The sequence below is a fragment of the Periophthalmus magnuspinnatus genome, chromosome 4, assembly GCF_009829125.3.
Source record: "Periophthalmus magnuspinnatus isolate fPerMag1 chromosome 4, fPerMag1.2.pri, whole genome shotgun sequence".
Taxonomy (NCBI): Eukaryota; Metazoa; Chordata; class Actinopteri; order Gobiiformes; family Gobiidae; genus Periophthalmus; species Periophthalmus magnuspinnatus.
The window spans coordinates 32,091,609-32,109,593 of record NC_047129.1 but is presented as its reverse complement, the minus strand read 5'-3'; the positions used below and the strand labels follow the sequence as shown (position 1 = coordinate 32,109,593).

Genomic DNA, 17,985 nt, shown 5'->3' with positions numbered 1-17,985 from the left:
GTTCTGTACATATATAATGGACGACTGCGGGAGGAGGGGCGCTAAGCTAACACGACGAATTATATGAGCGAGGGGAGCGGTTAGCTAGCGTGTACTTGTACTTGTAGCCCACAGTATTTGACCACTACTGTGTTATTGTTTCTTTAAAATGAGCTCTTTTTAGCGCTTTTCTGATAATGTCCCCGACAGCGTGACAATAAATGCATTTATTTTATTACAATATTGTTTAAAAAATCTCGTAATAATTTGGTGTGGTGTTGTCATGTACTTGTCGCCGTGGAGATGGACTTAATGCCGTACTGTACAACTGGAAATTCAAACCGCGAAGTTTCATAGCAACCAAAGAGCCAATCCTTAGCGAGGATGTTGAAGGGCGCTTAGCAACGCTGTCAGTCAATCTCGTTGCTAACGCTAGCGGGAGACACCTCAGGGAAACGAGGCGTCTGATTTGTCTTTTATTAATGTTTGTATTTTTATTTACGAAATAAAAACCGCCAGGATCATGTAGAGCGGGTTGATACGAACATTTAAGACCAAAATGATGAGTTGATGGAGCAGGAAGCGTGCCCACGATCACTTCCTGTTTGGCGGCTAGCGGGTTAGCGGGTTAGCAAGGTTCTGTTTCTGCATCGTTGTGGTTCATTTTACAAGACTCGATATAGTTTTATATTTGAAAAACTCCATCCAGCTCAGAGCAGGTTGTGAGTTCTTCTCCTCCGTAAACTTCCTCTCTCTCTCTCTCTCTCTCTCTCTCTTCCTCTCTGTGTTTTGTTCTTGTTGTGTCCTGGTTTGTGGAGTTGAGGTTCAGAGTCGTGTCCGTGACCTCGTCCTCGTGTAAACACCTCGTCACGGCCATTTGTAAAACAGACTCTGCACCAATCTGTTTAACTTTTATTCTTTTCAGTCTACCATCATCTCTCTGTCTCTGTCTCTCTCTTTCTCTTTCTGTCTTTCTCTTTCTGTCGCTTTCTCTCTTTTTCTCTTTCTTTCTCTTTCATTTTCTCTTTCTCTTTCTTGTTTTCTCTCTTTTCATCTCTTGTTCTCTCTTTCTCTTTTCCTCTCTTTCCCTTTCTCTCCCTCCTGTCTCCTTTTCTCTTTCTGTCTTTCTGTCTCTTTCTGTCGCTCTCTATTTTTTGCATTCTTTCTCTCATTTTCTCTTTCTCCATCTTTTTCGCTTTCTTTCTTGCTTTCTCTCTTTCCCTCTCTTGTTCTCTTTGTCTTTTCCTCTCTCTTTCCCTTTCTCTCTTTCTCTTTTTGTCTCTATCCTTCTGTCTCCCTTTACCTTCCTACTACTTTTCCATTTCTTTTTTTCTCTCTTTCTCATCTCCTTCCCCCTTCTACCTCTCTCTCCCTCCTGTCTCTTTTTCTCTCTACCTTCTCCTCTCTCCTTTTCTCTGCTCCTCTTTCCCCCTCCCCCTTTTCTCTCTTCTCTTTCCTCTTCTTACACTTTTCTCTCATTCTCCACCTGCCTTATTTCTTCTTTCTTTCTCTGTCTCCTTCTCTCTTCTTCATTAACTTCCCTGTCTCTTAATCTCTCTGTCTCTCTCTCCCACCATCTCCCTCTTCTTTCTCTTCTCTCCCTTTCTCTCTCTCTTCATCTTCCTTGATCATCTCTCTATCCCCAACTCACATTTTTCTGTTTCCCTCTTACCCCATATCTCCCCCCCCCTCTCTCTCTCTCCCTCCACTTTCTTTCTTTTTCACTTCATCTCCCTGTATCCTCTCTCTCTCCCCCCCTCTCTTCCCTCCTTCTCTCTCCTTCTTTCTCTCACGTCCTCACTCTCTCATCTCACTCTACATCTCCCTTTATCTTCTCTCCCTCTCTCTACCCCAGCTCTCCTATCTTTTTTACCTCTCTCCCCATATCTCCCTTTCACTCCCTCCTTTTACCTATCTCTACCCATCTCTTCCCTCTGTCTTTTCCTCCACTTTCTTTCTTTCATTCCCTGTCTCTCTCCATCTTCCTTGATCATCTCTCTATCCCCAACTCACATTTTTCTGTTTCCCTCTTACCCCAACTCTTCCCTCTCTTTCTCCCTCTCCCTCCACTTTCTTTCTTTGTCACTCCTTCTCTCCATCTCCCTGTATCCTCTCTCTCTCCCCCATCCTCCCTCTCTTCCCTCCTTCTCTCCTTCTTTCTCTCACTTCCTCAGTCTCTCATCTCACTCTACATCTTCCTCTATCTCACTCTACATCTTCTCTCCCTCTCTACCCCATCTATCTCTTTCACTCCCTCCTCTTTTACCCATCTTTACCCATCTCTTCCCTCTCTCTTTTCTCTCTCTCCATCTTCCTTGATCATCTCTCTATCCCCAACTCACATTTTTCTGTTTCCCTTTCTTACCCCATCTCTTACCCCATCTTCTCCCTCTTTCTCTCCCTTTGTCACCCCCTCTCTCCATCTCCCCTCTCTCTTCCCTCTTTCTCTCTCTCTCTCTCTCTCTCTCCCTTTGTCACCCCCTCTCTCCATCTCCCCTCTCTCTCCCCTCTCTCTTCCCTCTTTCTCTCTCTCTCTCTCTTCTCTGACCATCTCTGAATTCAAATGAAATCCGTCGCTCCCTGATTTGCATATACTTACCGAATGTTGCATGTGCGCGCGGTGTCGGAGAAGGCCGGGAGACGAGGGGGGGAAGAGGAAGAGGAGGAGAGGGAGGAGGAGGAGGAGGAGGGGAGGAGGCGCGCTCGTTTTGCTGTTGGTGGGCGTCTCGGTGCCTCCCATTGACATCAAACGCTCCTCTGATATGGAAATGGGAGGGCAGAGAGAGAATGGCTCCTCACTGCGCTTTTGTTTGGATGTAGGCCAAGGTCTCTCCCTCTTTCTTCTCTCTATCTGTCTGTCTGCTTTAACTCCTGCTTTCTCTACACCTTTACGCTTCTCTCCATCTCCTACCAACTTCCGTTTTATTGTGGTAACGAGATCTGACACCCGCTAAAATGCCTATTATGAACTTGATTTCGTGCGACTGAGCTTGAACGTTTTGGGGGGAAAAAAAAGTCTAATTGTGTTTCCTTTTTTTGTTTTGTTTTATACGAAGTTGGTTTTGACTGAGTTTGAGTTTTTATGAAGCGCTTTTCCACCTTCAAGACGCTCAAACCGCTTTATAGTTTAGCGTTTTTTACCCGTACGCTCAACCAACTGAGCTAATGTCGTCCTTTATAGTTAAATATCCTCCGCAAAAAACAAAATATCTTGTCTTTATTTAGAGAAATGTAGTTGTTGCTGTAGTTTAGACTCGACAAACACGTTCTGAAATGTGTTTTAATCTTGCGTTAGCTTCATATTTCAGTCTGGAGCGCGTCGATTATCTCCTAAAACCGTGCAACCCTCATAAACGTCATTACACATTTAAATTCAACTCAAGTTTATTGATATAGCGCGTTCAAATCGACTTCACCACGAACAACGACACAGAGGAACCTTCTGGTATTTTAAGGAAGTAAAAGCAGAAGTATTTGCTGATATATTTGTTTCAGATGCTTAAAATCCAAAGTATCAGAAGTGAAAAGGCTGGATTTTACGCGCAAAGGGGAGTTTCGGTTTGGCTAATGGCGGAGTAGGTACAGCGCCGGGAGAGTTCTGTAAAAATCCTTCAAATACTGGTAAAAAAATCTGCTAAAACGCATTTAAAATATCTCTTAAGACGACAAAGAAACCGATTTCAGTCCAAGAAGAAATCCATTCGAGCGACAAACAAGATACAGACAGCAGCGCTAGCAACCGAGGCGCTATGCTAACCCGAGCCGACATGGAAGCGGCGCTGCCGCAACTGGAAGGACGAGTTTACGCGCAAAGTCTGCGGCGGACGCGCGTTTAGGCCGCTTTTTGCGTGTTTGCGGCGCGTTTTCGAGCGTCAGAGCGGCGCGAATCTGGACTCAACCTTGTCCGATAACAAAGACACCGGGAAAACAAAACATCCAAAGACACTCGCAGAATATAACGGACGCCCTGGATGTACGTTTAGTATCAAATCTATCGGCTAATACGACGTTTATGGCGTCATCACATCCAGATTCTGAAAACCTCCAATAGTCGACCCCTTCAGTCTCCTCCATAGACTGTATATATAAATAAATGGTCATAGCTAACTTGCTAGCCGCCACGTTCCAAACAGGAAGTGAGCGTGAGCGCACTTCTCGTTCCATCGACTCCGCTTCCAATTCACTTTACATTGAAAAACTCACGCCTCTCTCTGTAACTGCCGCAGTGAACCTCATAAATCAAGATATGAACATTAAAAACAGACAAATCAGACGCCTTTTTGTACCCGAGGTTGCTCCCGCTAGCGTTAGCAACAGGTTTGACTGACAGTTGCTAAGCCCCCCCGCTCCCCGCTTAAACCAGCGATGCAGGAAGAGGCGTCACCTTCAAACGGTCTCGCTCCGGATCGGCTCTTCGGTTGCTATGATACTTCCTGATACGCAACTTAGCCTCCAAATTAGCTGCTATAACTGCTAGCCTCGATTAGCTCAGTCCACTTCTTTAGTTCCTCTAGTCGGCTGATGGTAAACGTGAACATCTTCCGCTTAAACGTGCGCATTACAGACTCTTTTTCCTGCTTCTTCTCGTAAATGACGTCGCCACACGTCCCATAAAATCTCCAGAACGGTCCCTCCCGCCGCGCCCCGTCTCCGCGCTCTCCGTGTTTATACGATCAATACGCCGGAAAACTCCTCCTGTCATAAATGGGACCGGGCCGCTCTGAAGATGACTCATAAATAATGTAAAAGAGAGAGATTACACATGGAGGTACCACAAACTCGGGCCTGTTTCTTTAAATCCATGTGCTTTGTGTTGTGGTCTGGGCCAGATTAAAAACGTTTGGACCGGGCCAAGGCTGCGGAAATGTGCACGGACCCGAGCGCATTCCTGGTATTTCAGTGTGTTGGGATCGGTTTTTGGAGGAGGAGGAAAACGCCGGAAAACTGAGTGACTCGTCCACGATGAAAAGTATTTAGACAGACAGTGAAAAGAGCAGAAAAAGAGACAAAAACCAACGTGTGAATGTTCAGTAAATGTTCTATTATTTTGGTTTGTTTTACGGTTTGTGTGTTATAGAAATTAAACACGGAGACGTTTACATTTACAGTCGTCATCTCTCCTGCTCTTCTCCTCCCTCACCCACTCCTCCTCCTCCTCTCTGTCTGTCCTTGTCTCTCCTCCTCTTCCTCTCCTGCTCTCATCCTCTCTCCTCCGCTCTCACCCACTCCTCGTCTCTGTCTTTGCTTTTCTCTCCTCTCTCCTGCTCTCTCTCTCCTCCACTCTCACCCACTCCTCCTCTTCTGTCTTTCCTTTTCTCTCCTCCTCCTCCTCTCTCCTGCTCTCTCTCCTCCACTCTCACCCACTCCTCCTCTTCTGTCTTTCCTTTTCTCTCCTCCTCTTCCTCTCCTGCTCTTCTCCTCCCTCACCCACTCCTCGTCTCTGTCTTTGCTTTTCTCTCCTCCTCTCTCCTGCTCTCTCTCTCTCTCCTCCACTCTCACCCACTCCTCCTCTTCTGTCTTTCCTTTTCTCTCCTCCTCTTCCTCTCTCCTGCTCTCATCCTCTCTCCTCCGCTCTCACCCACTCCTCCTCTCTGTCTTTCCTTTTCTCTCCTCCTCTTCCTCTCCTGCTCTCATCCTCTCTCCTCCTCTCTGACCCACTCCTCCTCTCCGTCTTTCCTTTTCTCTCCTCCTCCTCCTCTCTCCTGCTCTCTCTCCCCTTTCCCTCTCCAATATAGTCTCCGCTAAAGAAACCCAAGCCTCAGGACCTTCTCGTCTGCTCCTCTTCCTCTCTTTCTGCCCTTTCCTCTCCTCCTCTTCTTCTCTCCTGCTCTACTCCTCTCTCCTCCTCCTCCTCCTCCTCTCTCAACCACTCCTCCTCTTCCTCTCTCCTGCTCTCTCCCTCTCTCTTCCCTCTCCGCTAAAGAAACCCAAGTCTCTGCTCCTCTTCTTCTCTCTCTCCCCTTTCCTCTCCTCCTCTTCCTCTTTACTGCTCTCACCCTCACTCCTCCTTCCCTCATCCACTCCTCCTCCTCTCCATCTTTCCTTTTCTCTTCTCCTCTCTCCTTCTCACCTCCCTCTTTCCCTTCCCTCTCCAATATAGTGTCTGCTAAAGAAACCCAAGCCTCAGGACCTCCTCGTCTGCTCCTCTTCTTCCTCTCTCCCCTTTCCTCTCCTCCTTTTCCTCTCTCCTGCTCTCCTCCTCTCCCCTCCTCCTCCTCTCACCCACTCCTCCTCCTCCTCTTCCTCTCTCCTTCTCTCTCCCTCTTTCCCTTCCCTCTCCAATATAATCTCTGCTAATGAAACCCATGTCTCTGCACCTCCTCGTCTGCTCCTCTTCCTCTTCTCCTGCTGACTTCCTCTCCTCCTCTCAGAATAATCCGCCCAAAATATCAAGATTTTTGTCAGATTATTAACCCGGAAAACCCGAGACTAATCTACAGCACTCGGAATAGAGTTTTCCACATGATGAACTCAGGATTTTAACACTCACAGCTGATTGGTCGAAGCTTCACAACAGCAGAACACGCAGAGAAATCAGACTTGTGTGTGTTTTTGTGCGACTTGTGTGTGTTTTTGTGCGACTTGTGTGTGTTTTTGTGTGACTTGTGTGTGTTTTTGTGTGACTTGTGTGTGTTTTTGTGTGACTTGTGTGTGTTTTTGTGTGACTTGTGTGTGTTTTTGTGTGTTTTCACGCAGCACTTTAAGAAGCAGAGGAGGCTGATCCCAGAGAGGACTGTGTGGAAGTACTTTGTCCAGCTCTGCAGCGCCTTGGAACACATGCACTCCAGAAGAGTCATGCACAGAGGTAAAAAAACGGAGCGAGCGCACTCTGACGATAAAATGTACACAACAGGCTCGTTAAATGAAGAAAGAGAGAGTAAATAACCCCCCAAAAAACACTGAAACACACTTAACCTCCTGAGTCCTGGCGTCCTCATCTGTGGACAACACATTTTGGGTTGTTTAGGCCACAGTGCAAATTTTTAGAAGAACAGCAACAAGAACATGGTCAATTTTGAATATTTCTAAGAGTTTAGAATATGTATTTATTTTTAATCTTAATTTCAATTTATTTTTATTTTATTATTTATTTATTTTATTTATTTATTTTTTGTATATTTTTTTTATTTTTATTTTTTATTGTATTTTAATATTTTTATTTTATTATTTATTTTATGTATTTATTTTTTGTATAATTTTTTTTATTGTATTTTAATATATATATTTTTATTTTATTATTTATTTATTTTATGTATTTATTTGTAGTATTATTTTTTATTTTTTTTTATTGTATTTTAATATATATATATTTTTATTTTATTATTTATTTATTTTATTATTTATTTTTTGTATTATTTTTTTATTTTTATTTTTTTATTGCATTTTAATATATATTTTTTATTTTATTATTTATTTATTTTATTATTTATTTTTTGTATTATTATTTATTTTTTTAATTGTATTTTAATATTTTTTTTTTATTTTATTTATTTATTTATGTATTTATTTTTTTTATTTAAAGGCACATGTCTTCCTGCACCTGTCGGCAGCACAAATGAGACACATTGTTCCTAGAGACACGATTGTTTCTCATTTTGTTTTTTTACACAAAATGTCTGTGTTCAAACTCTTAATAGTTTTTTAAATAAAGTCCTGCAGGAGCTCAAGTCTCAGGAGGTTAAGTCACACGATGTACATGTTTATTTGTTACAGGAAACGTTTGACCGGGGTTAATTCGTTACTTTTCTCATGATAAAATTGTAAAAAACTAAAGGTAGATGACCCACATTGAGTGAATGAATAATCCTCTGTAAAGTGAATTTCAACGCCCAAAAAAACTCAAAAACACAATATAAATGATGATTATTATTATTAAATTGCCTGACCCACGTTATCAGAGGGTATAATGCTCCCTACACTGGACGTGACTGGACAGTGTCACAGTGTGTACTGTGCCACGTCTCCTACTTTTTTAAATAAACAGGTTTTTTTAAAGTTGCTGCAATATCAAGTAATTTTATCAGAGAATATTTGCAATATCAATACTTTTGAAATGTATAATTAAAGCCGTCATATATGTATTAGTCCTCCTCTTCCTCCTCCTCCTCCTTCTCCTCCTCGTCTTCTGTCTCCTCGTCTTCTGTCTCCTCCTCCTCATCTTCTGTCTCCTCCTCCTCGTCTTCTGTCTCCTCCTCCTCCTCGTCTTCTGTCTCCTCCTCCTCGTCTTCTGTCTCCTCCTCCTCCTCCTCGTCATCTGTCTTCTCCTCCTCCTCCTCATCTTCTGTCTCCACCTCCTCCTCATCTTCTGTCTCCTCCTCTTCCCCTTCCTCCTCCTCCTCCTCTTCCACCTCCTCCTCTTCCCCTTCCCCTTCCTCCTCTTCCTCCTCCACCTCATCCTCCTCTTCCTCCTCCAGAGGACATGGTAAAACAGGAGGTGTTTTTGTTCAGTGAGTTTATGACAGGAGGCTCCTGGCAGGTGTTAAACAACATCTCCACCAGAGCTCAGTGTTAATTTACTCACAAGCACCACACAATACAGTCCTCCTCCTCTACTCCTCTTCTCCTCTCCTCCTCTACTACTCCTCTCTTCTACTCCTCTCTTCTACTCCTCTCCTTCTCCTCTTCTCTTCCTCTCCTCCTCTCTCTTTCCAATATTGTCCCTACTAAAGAAACCCGAGTCTCTGGACCTCCTCGTCTTCTCTCTTCTCCTCCCCCTTCTCCTTCTCCTCTCCCTCTCTCTTATTTAGTCCACATTATATATCTGCCTCTCTTCCTACCCTCCTTCTCTTCCTCTCCTCTCTTTCTCCTCCCTCTCCTCCCTCTCCCCGACACAGGTGAAGTCCATCTGTCCCTTCTTGTCTCCTTCCTTCCCTCCCCCTCTCTCCCTCTGCCCTTCTCTCCCATCTCCTCCTGTCACATCCTCCTGTATCACTCTCTCTCCTCCCTCTTCTTCCTCTCTCCCTCTTCTCTTCTCCTCCCTATCTCATCTCGCTCTCTCGCCTCCCTCTCCTCCGTCTCTCTCCTACTCTTCCTCCCCCTCCTTCTCCTCTCCTCCCTATCTCACCCCTCCCTCTCCTTCCTCTCTCCCACGCTACCGCTTCCTCCTCCTCTCCCCCACCCCCTCTCTCTCTCCTCCTTCTCCCCCCTTTTCTTCCCTCTTTTTCTTTCCCTCTTTTTCTCCTCTCCTCACTGTCTCACCACTCCCTCTCTCCTGCTTCCCCTCTCCCCTCCTTCTTCCTCTCCTCCCGGTCTCCCCCTCACAGGTGAAGTACACATCCCCCTCTTCCTCCTCCCCTCCTCCTTCTCTCCCCCCTGCCTCCCCCTCCTCCTTCTCTCCCTCCTGCCTCCCCCTCACAGGTGAAGCACACATCCCCCCTCTTCCTCCTCCCCTCCTCCTTCTCTCCCCCCTGCCTCCCCCTCACAGGTGAAGTACACCCCCCCCTCTTCCTCCTCCCCTCCTCCTTCTCTCCTCCCTGCCTCCCCCTGCCTCCCCCTCACAGGTGAAATACACATCCCCCTCTTCCTCCCCCTCCTTCCTTCTCTCCCCCCTGCCTCCCCCTGCCTCCCCCTCACAGGTGGAGTACACATCCCCCTCTTCCTCTCCCCTCCTCCTTCTCTCCCCCCTGCCTCCCCCTGCCTCCCCCTCACAGGTGGAGTACACACCCCCCTCTTCCTCCTCCCCTCCTCCTTCTCTCCCCCCTGCCTCCCCCTGCCTCCCCCTCACAGGTGGAGTACACATCCCCCTCTTCCTCCCCCTCCTTCCTTCTCTCCCCCCTGCCTCCCCCTCACAGGTGGAGTACACATACCCCTCTTCCTCCTCCTTCTCTCCCCCCTGCCTCCCCCTCACAGGTGGAGTACACCCCCCCCTCTTCCTCCCCCTCCTTCCTTCTCTCCCCCCTGCCTCCCCCTCACAGGTGGAGTACACATCCGCTGTCCTGGCTCTGATTAGCGTTAGCGTGCTAACTGTGCTAACTCCCCTGTGTGTTAATGAGCACTTAGCTCACTCAGGCTCATTACACAGGTGTACATTTCAAAGGCTAACGCTGCTCCGGCCTCGATCACTTAAGTCGGACGTTTCAAAGCGCCTCTTTACTTTTGTGTTAAATGTAATTGATTTATAGAAAGCTCCGGATCACTCGGTCGTCGTCTTTAATGGCGAATGTTTGGACGGAGCTAATTTCCTCGTTGGTCTCCATTATGACGATGTGGATAATCCCGTTTAATGGAGCGGGCGAGGGCGGCGGCAGACACGTGTTACATGGATGTTTAGTGTTGAGCAGTGGTGGAACGTAAACAAGTACAAGTAGTAAAGTACTGTATTTAAGTATACTTTTGAGGTATTTGTACTTTGCTTGAGAACATTTTTAAGTTGATACTTTTCACTGCTTTACACTTTTACTTTTACTTTTAATGTGCCTAAACAAAACGGCTCGCCTGGGTCATGTTTTTGTTCTTATTTCATTGGTTTAGTCCTTGTTCTAGTCCTGTTTCAGTCCTGGTTTAGTCCTGTTTTAGTCCTTGTTTAGTCCTGGTTTAGTCCTTGTTTTAGTCCTTGTTTTAGTCCTTGTTTTAGTCCTTGTTTTAGTCCTTGTTTAGTCTTGTTTTAGTCCTTGTTTAGTCTTTTTTTAGTCATTGTTTTAGTCTTGTTTTAGTCCTTGTTTTAGTCCTTGTTTAGTCCTGCTTTAGTCCTTGTTTTAGTCCTTGTTTAGTCTTGTTTTAGTCCTTGTTTTAGTCCTTGTTTAGTCCTGCTTTAGTCCTTGTTTTAGTCCTTGTTTAGTCTTGTTTTAGTCCTTGTTTTAGTCCTTGTTTAGTCCTGCTTTAGTCCTTGTTTTAGTCCTTGTTTAGTCCTTGTTTTAGTCCTTGTTTAGTCTTGTTTTAGTCCTTGTTTTAGTCCTTGTTTAGTCTTGTTTTAGTCCTTGTTTAGTCCTGCTTTAGTCCTTGTTTTAGTCCTTGTTTCGTCTTGTTTTAGTCCTTGTTTTAGTCCTTGTTTAGTCCTGCTTTTGTCCTTGTTTAGTCTTGTTTTAGCCCTTGTTTTAGTCCTTGTTTAGTCTTGTTTTAGTCCTTGTGTAGTCTTGTTTTAGTCCTTGTTTAGTCTTGTTTTAGTCCTTGTTTTAGTCCTTGTTTAGTCCTGCTTTAGTCCTTGTTTTAGTCCTTGTTTAGTCTTGTTTTAGTCCTTGTTTTAGTCCTTGTTTAGTCCTGCTTTTGTCCTTGTTTTAGTCCTTGTTTTAGTCCTTGTTTAGTCCTGCTTTAGTCCTGTTTTAGCTTTAGATTTAGTCACATTGTTATGACGTTTCCATGGTGAACACATCCTCTTGCATAACTCAAACGTGCAGGACAAATGTCCCCACAGAGACTTTAAAACCTGCTTCTTGTTCCTGCAGACATCAAACCTGCAAACGTCTTCATCACAGCGACAGGAGTGGTCAAACTGGGAGACCTGGGCCTGGGACGATTCTTCAGCTCCAAAACCACAGCGGCTCACTCACTGGGTAAATACACACTTTTACACACACTTTTACACACACTCAGGAACATCACACACACGTTACACTGACTGATGTTCATTTACAGGAGCCTGATCATAACTTTAATCATAATTATTACTTTAAACTAAACCTTAAACCCACTTAAACTCATATCTAAAAGACACTTAATCCAACTTTTACAAAACAAACCAGTGCATTTAACTTTTGTCGCGTTTCCAAACACATTCCTCACTTTCCTAACACATTCAGAGCTTCATAATTATTCACCACAATGAATTTAAAAGCTCTTTTCACAGAGATTTACCATAACGATAATTTTAACAGCAACTAGCATGCTAACCGCACACCAGTGTTTCTTCCTGGTTCACACATCAGTCTCATTTTGACGTTATGAGTTTCTTTACATTATTTTCGTACTGGAGGAGGGGATATATACTTTTTTTTTTTTTTTTTTTTTTTTACAAATGAATGAAGTACCGAACTTAAATCTGGCTTTGTCTGTTTTTCTGATTTATGTGTTCTTAATACTTTTTTTAACTCTTAAAATGCCGTATTTTGCCTTTTTTTCATTTTTTTATCTTAAAATGCCTTTTTTTTTTTTTTTTAGATTTTTACTCATAAAATGCCTTATTTTATAGTTTTTTATTTTATTTTATTTAACTTTTTTTTACATTTTTCTCTTAAAATGCCTTATTTTGCTGTTTTTTAAATTTTATTTATTTATTTTTTACATTTTTCTCTTAAAATGCCTTATTTTACCATTTAATTTAATTATTATTATTATTATTTTTTTTTTTTTTTACATTTTAACTTTACTTTTTTTTTTTATTAATATTTTTTACTTCCAAACATAACATGATTGTTTAGTTTCATATTCCCCTGCAGTGTCTCACCTTCAGTCACAGTCGGGTTGTGAAAAGTATCAAAAATATCGATACTAAACCAGTCCCATTCACAGTATCAGTATCAGTATCGATTACCGAGTCTACTCCTCAGTGTCATAATGGCGTTTGAACAGCTCGATCACGCCGCTCCGAGTCCCCACGACGCCCTAACCCCCCCCCCCCCCCCCCCCTCCTCCGCACAAACCGCAGTAATCACTCTGGAGTTTGTGTTTCATTAGCGAACCTCCAGACCAGGACCTGTCCCACATCCCTCCGCCGCCCGTTTGAGGCACTTCCTATTGCCGCGACCTTTGACCCGGAGCGCATTAAAGCCGGCCAGGGGCGGCGGGGCACACAGGCGTTATTGTGCCCGTCCCGTAAAACTGTCCGATGTTATAAATGGCCTTGTTATTGGCGCTGATGATGGGATGTTTGTGACAAGGAGGAAGTAGCGTAGCAGTTTTTTTTTTTTTTTTAAGTTTTAAAGGTGAGAAGTGCCAGTCTAGCCACGATAATGAACGTAGATCCTAAAAGGGCTAATTGAACACTTAACTAGGTGCTAAAAGTGGCACGTTTGTTTTATTATGAAGTTGTGAGGGGGTTTTTAGCGCCCGCTTTAGAATCTGACAATTTTCATAAAACGTTTAATACAGAGAAATGTGAAAACCTGATTTGAGGTGTCATAAAACAATCATCTCAGAGTTTTCGTTTTTCAGAGGAAATACAAGGGACAAGACGTTTTCTCAGCCTCTCTTGTGCCGTCTCTCTCCCGCTCTCCCCCTCTTCTCTCCTCTCTTTTCCCTCTCCCCCTTCCTCTCTCTCTCTCACTCTGTCCTTCCTCCTTCTCTCGCTATCTATCGATCACCTTTACTTTTTATCTATTTTCTCTCTCTATGTCCTTGTTTCCTTTCTCTCTTTCTCTATGCCTCTCTCCTCTTTCTTCTCCTTCTCTTCTTTTCCTCCCTCCTTTTTCCCTTTTTTTTGCACGTCTCTCTCCCTCCTCTCTGGTCTCTCTCCTCTCCTCTTCCCCGCTTCTTCCCTCTCTCTGTCTCTCATTGTTCCCTCCCTTTCTTCATCAATGTCTCTCCCCTTGTCTCCTCTCTCCCTCTTTCTTTACTCTCTCTCTCCCTCCTTGTTCCCTCTCTTTTCCATGTGTCTTTCCCTCTCTTCTCTCCCCCTCTCTTGTTTCTCCTCTCCCTCTCTTTTTCCACATCTCTGTCCCTTCTCTCTTCTCCCCCCTCCCACCTCTCTCCTCTCTTTCTCTCCTCCTTCTTCCTTTTCTCTCACTGTCCCTCCTTGTTCTCTCCCTCTCCTTTCCCTCTCTTCTCTCCTCCTCTTTTCTCGCTCTCTCCCCCTCCTCTCTCCTCTCTCTCTCTCTGTCCCTCCTTGTTCTCTCCCTCTCCTTTCCCTCTCTTCTCTTCTCCTCTTTTCTCCCTCTCTCCCCCTCCTCTCTCCTCTCTCTCTCTGTCCCTCCTCGTTCCCTCTCTCTCTTTCTCCCCTCTCCCTCCTCTCTTCCCTCTATCCCCTCCTCTCTCCTCTCTCTCTGTCCGTCCTCGTTCCTCTGCTAGAAGAAGTCCTGTATTTTGTTACTTAAGTAAAACTACAAATACCAGAACAAAAAAAAAACTCAAGTAAAAGTATCACATGAAAAAATCTACTTGAGTAAAAGTATTAAAGTACATGTTTAAAAATGTCAAAATGTAAGAGTCAAACCGAACTTTTTAGCCAAACAGAGAGTAAAAACAGGTGCTTTTGTTCTTGTTGTTCTTGTTGTTGTTGTTGTTCTTGTTGTTGTTGTTTTTCTTCTTGTTGTTCTTGTTGTTCTTCTTCTTCTTGTGCTTCTTCTTGTTCTTCTTGTTTTTCTTCTTTTATATATCTATATATAAATGTTGATTGATTGATTGATTGATATATCATTTGAAATATAGAGGAACATGTGTCCTCACTGTGAGCTCGCATCTCCACAAACCTGACTCTTATTTGACCTGGAGGAGACTTCCTGCTGCTCGTCTCCATCGAAATGTCCCTTTGGCTAAAATATTCAACACTATGGCATAAAATGTATCGCTCTCCATGGAGAATGTTCTGAAGTGTGGCTTTAATTTCCTGTTTACAGACGGTTTCATATTTTACCTTTAACGACGTCATAACAAACGTGATATAAACTGTTCTCCTGAAACTTCTGAATCAAATTTCTATCTATTTTCTAGAGATGTTGGAAAAAAGATAAAGAGGAGGTTTACAGGTCTACGTCTTAACAATTCTGGATCGATTTGAAATTCTCAAAAATGTATTTAAATGTCGTTATTAAGAGCATTTCCTCCTTTAAATCCATCTGACACTGACTCTGTTTAACGTTTCTGTGACAAGTCACTGTTTGACTCTGGGCTTTATCCACCAACCCACAATCCAGAGAGAAGAGGAGGAGGAGGAGGAGGAGGAGGAGGAGGAGGAGGAGGAGGAGGAGGGCAGAGTTTAAACATACACAGAGCAGGAGACTTACATGAGGCACCAACACAGGACAGATGAATGTGACGACTTTAAATCACTTTAGCTCTGTGCTTTGTTTTACCGTGTTGTTGTTGTTATTGTTCTTCTTGTTGTTCTTGTTGTTGTTGTTCTTTTTGTTGTTGTTCTTCTTCTTGTTCTTCTTCTTGTTGTTCTTCTTGTTCTTGTTGTTGTTCTTCTTGTTGTTCTTGTTCTTCTTGTTGTTGTTCTTGTTGTTCTTCTTCATGTTGTTCTTCTTGTTGTTCTTGTTGTTCTTCTTGTTCTTGTTGTTGTTCTTGTTGTTGTTCTTGTTCTTCATGTTGTTCTTGTTGTTGTTCTTGTTGTTGTTCTTGTTGTTCTTGTTCTTCTTGTTGTTGTTTTTCTTCTTGTTGTTGTCCTTGTTGTTCTTGTTCTTCTTCTTGTTCTTCTTCTTGTTGTTCTTCTTGTTGTTGTTGTTGTTCTTGTTGTTGTTCTTCTTCTTGTTCTTCATGTTGTTCTTCTTCTTGTTCTTCTTCATGTTGTTGTTCTTCTTCTTGTTCTTCATGTTGTTGTTCTTCTTGTTCTTCTTCATGTTGTTGTTCTTCTTGTTCTTCTTCATGTTGTTGTTCTTCTTGTTCTTCTTGTTGTTGTTCTTGTTGTTCTTCTTGTTGTTCTTGTTGTTCTTCTTCTTGTTCTTCTTCATGTTGTTCTTCTTCTTGTTCTTCTTCATGTTGTTCTTGTTGTTCTTCTTGTTCTTCTTCATGTTGTTCTTCTTGTTCTTCTTCATGTTGTTGTTCTTCTTGTTCTTCTTCTTGTTGTTCTTGTTGTTGTTCTTGTTGTTCTTCTTGTTGTTCTTGTTGTTCTTCTTGTTCTTCATGTTGTTGTTCTTCTTGTTCTTCTTCATGTTGTTGTTGTTGTTCTTCTTCTTGTTCTTCTTCTTGTTGTTGTTAGCAGTGAACCAAAGCTAATGCGCTAACTACAAACACAACCAAATACAGGTTTAAATCCCAGAGCTCCATTCATCACAAACACAAAATATTCATAATTTTTATCAAATAAATCGACGTATTTAAGTTTAACCCTGCAGTGTGGGATAAACTGAGCCTGGATAATGATTCCGTCGAGCTTTTATTTTTATTATTTTTATTTTATTAAATTCTGAACTGATTTCGAGTTTTGCCGAAGATCAGTTCTATTTTGTCTGGATTTACCGTTTAGATAAAACAGGGAACTTGAAATGTGTAAAATAAATCTAAAAGTCGATATGTTTTTGAAATAACAATCACTTCAGAATCAAAACTAAGAATCGAGAATCATTTTCAAATCAAATCAGAAGCTGAATCGTCCAAATCAAATCTTCCTTAAATCTTCACACCTCTGCTCTGTTCTCACCTCGTTCGTTTATAACTCTCTCTCTCTTTCCGCCATTGGCCTTTCACCCCTCCCCTCCGCACGCCGCCGCCGCCGCCCTCACCCGTGCGTTCTCTCCAGCCTGATTCACACCCCGAGAAAAACCTGATTATTTTCAAGGATGTGAAATCGAAAAAAAAGAGAAAAAAAACCCCCAAAAAAACAACACAAAATGGCAGACAAATATAAACGCCGTCATTCACGCTCTCTCACTTCTGGAAACCGAGCTGTCTGTTATTGTCAGGGCCTCGTGCGGGAGCGGAGGAGCCCGAGTCACGTGACCAGCCCCAGTCTAAGCGTGTGCGTGTGATTGCTCATTAGACGTCGGACCCACAGCGCCCTCTTTAGGCTCGCGGGGGGAAGGGTCACCTGGAATTAGCACATCACTGTGAACATTTACATAACCAGAATGAAATCACAACAAAACCGTCGCATAATCAGTCAGTTTAGTGGTTAAGTTTGGCGGGTTAGTACCTGTTTTAAGTTTTTAGTGTCGTTTTACAGTCGATTGTGAAGAAAATAAATAAATAAACGTGCAAAATTACAGGAAGTAAAGTTTGTTGAACAGAATATAGAGATAATTTACACATAACAAAGGCGTTTTTCTGTCAGTTTAAACCTTAATTTAACAAAATAAAGGTGTTTTTCTGTCAGTTTAAACCTTAATTTAACAAAATAAAGTTTTTTTTTTTTGTTAGTTTCAAAATAAAAGTGAGGTTTTGGCCTTTGTTAACTGTTATAAAATATTAAAAAATACTATAAACTCTGCTGCCTGTGTCCAACGAGGAAGTAAAACGATAAACTTGACGCTGTATTTTTAGTAAGATCTTAGATATAATGTGGTAATATGGACTTTAATGAACACTTTGAATGCTTTTATTTTTGTTTTCTTTCATTTATTATATCTATTTATCATTTAATTCAATATATGAAAGATGGAACTATAAATATGTGGATCAATGTTTATCGTGGGTGTTTTTTTCTTGTCAAAAATGTGGAGATTTTTTTTATTTTTAATTATGAAATGATAAGATTTGAGCTGCGGAGTGTTGAAAAAGTCACTTCTTTGTCTAACTATTGGTTCGTTCTGCTGTTTATTTGTTGCTGCTCGGCCCTTTTTAATAATTTTATCGGGATTATCTGACTTTATTGTTTAATTGTATCAGTGACTTAAATACTTTAAATATTATCTGTATTGCAGTACATCTCTGTAGTGATATATGATGCTTCAGAATGTGTATCCAGACCACGTTACTTTGCCCTTTTTGCATAATTTAGGGCTTAAATAGTTTATATTTTAGCCCTACATTTTAAATATTTTGTGTGTTTAAGCTTTGGGGTTTTTGTTTCAGTGGCAGTGATTAGTTTTATTAACACAGTTTTAGTTTTTATGTATCATTTTTATTTTTGTTATAATTTTGAGGTTGTATTATTTTGCGTGGGGCTGCACATCTTGACAGTAAAGTTCTACAGGGACTTTAAAGCCTCCAGAGAATCGATTCAGAGCCGTTTTGAAGCCCCCAGAGAATCGGTTCGGAGCCGTTTTAAAGCCCCCAGAGAATCGGTTCAGAGACGTTTTAAAGCCTCCAGAGAATCGGTTCGGAGCCGTTTTAAAGCCTCCAGAGAATGGGTTCGGAGCCGTTTTAAAGCCTCCAGAGAATCGGTTCGGAGCCGCTTTGAAGCCTCCAGAGAATCGGTTCAGAGCCACTTTAAAGCCTCCAGAGAATCGGTTCAGAGCCGTTTTAAAGCCTCCGGAGAAT

General features: G+C 42.5%; 1 protein-coding gene across 1 annotated transcript in view; it reads left to right on the top strand.

The window, feature by feature from the left end:
* Window positions 1–17,985, top strand: part of nek7 (NIMA-related kinase 7) — a 189,574-nt gene that overhangs the window by 109,757 nt on the left and 61,832 nt on the right. Inside the window, exons 6-7 of the mRNA XM_033965147.2 lie at window positions 6,676–6,784; window positions 11,361–11,468. Coding sequence (XP_033821038.1) covers window positions 6,676–6,784; window positions 11,361–11,468 — 217 coding nt within the window. The remainder of the gene's footprint in view (window positions 1–6,675; window positions 6,785–11,360; window positions 11,469–17,985) is intronic.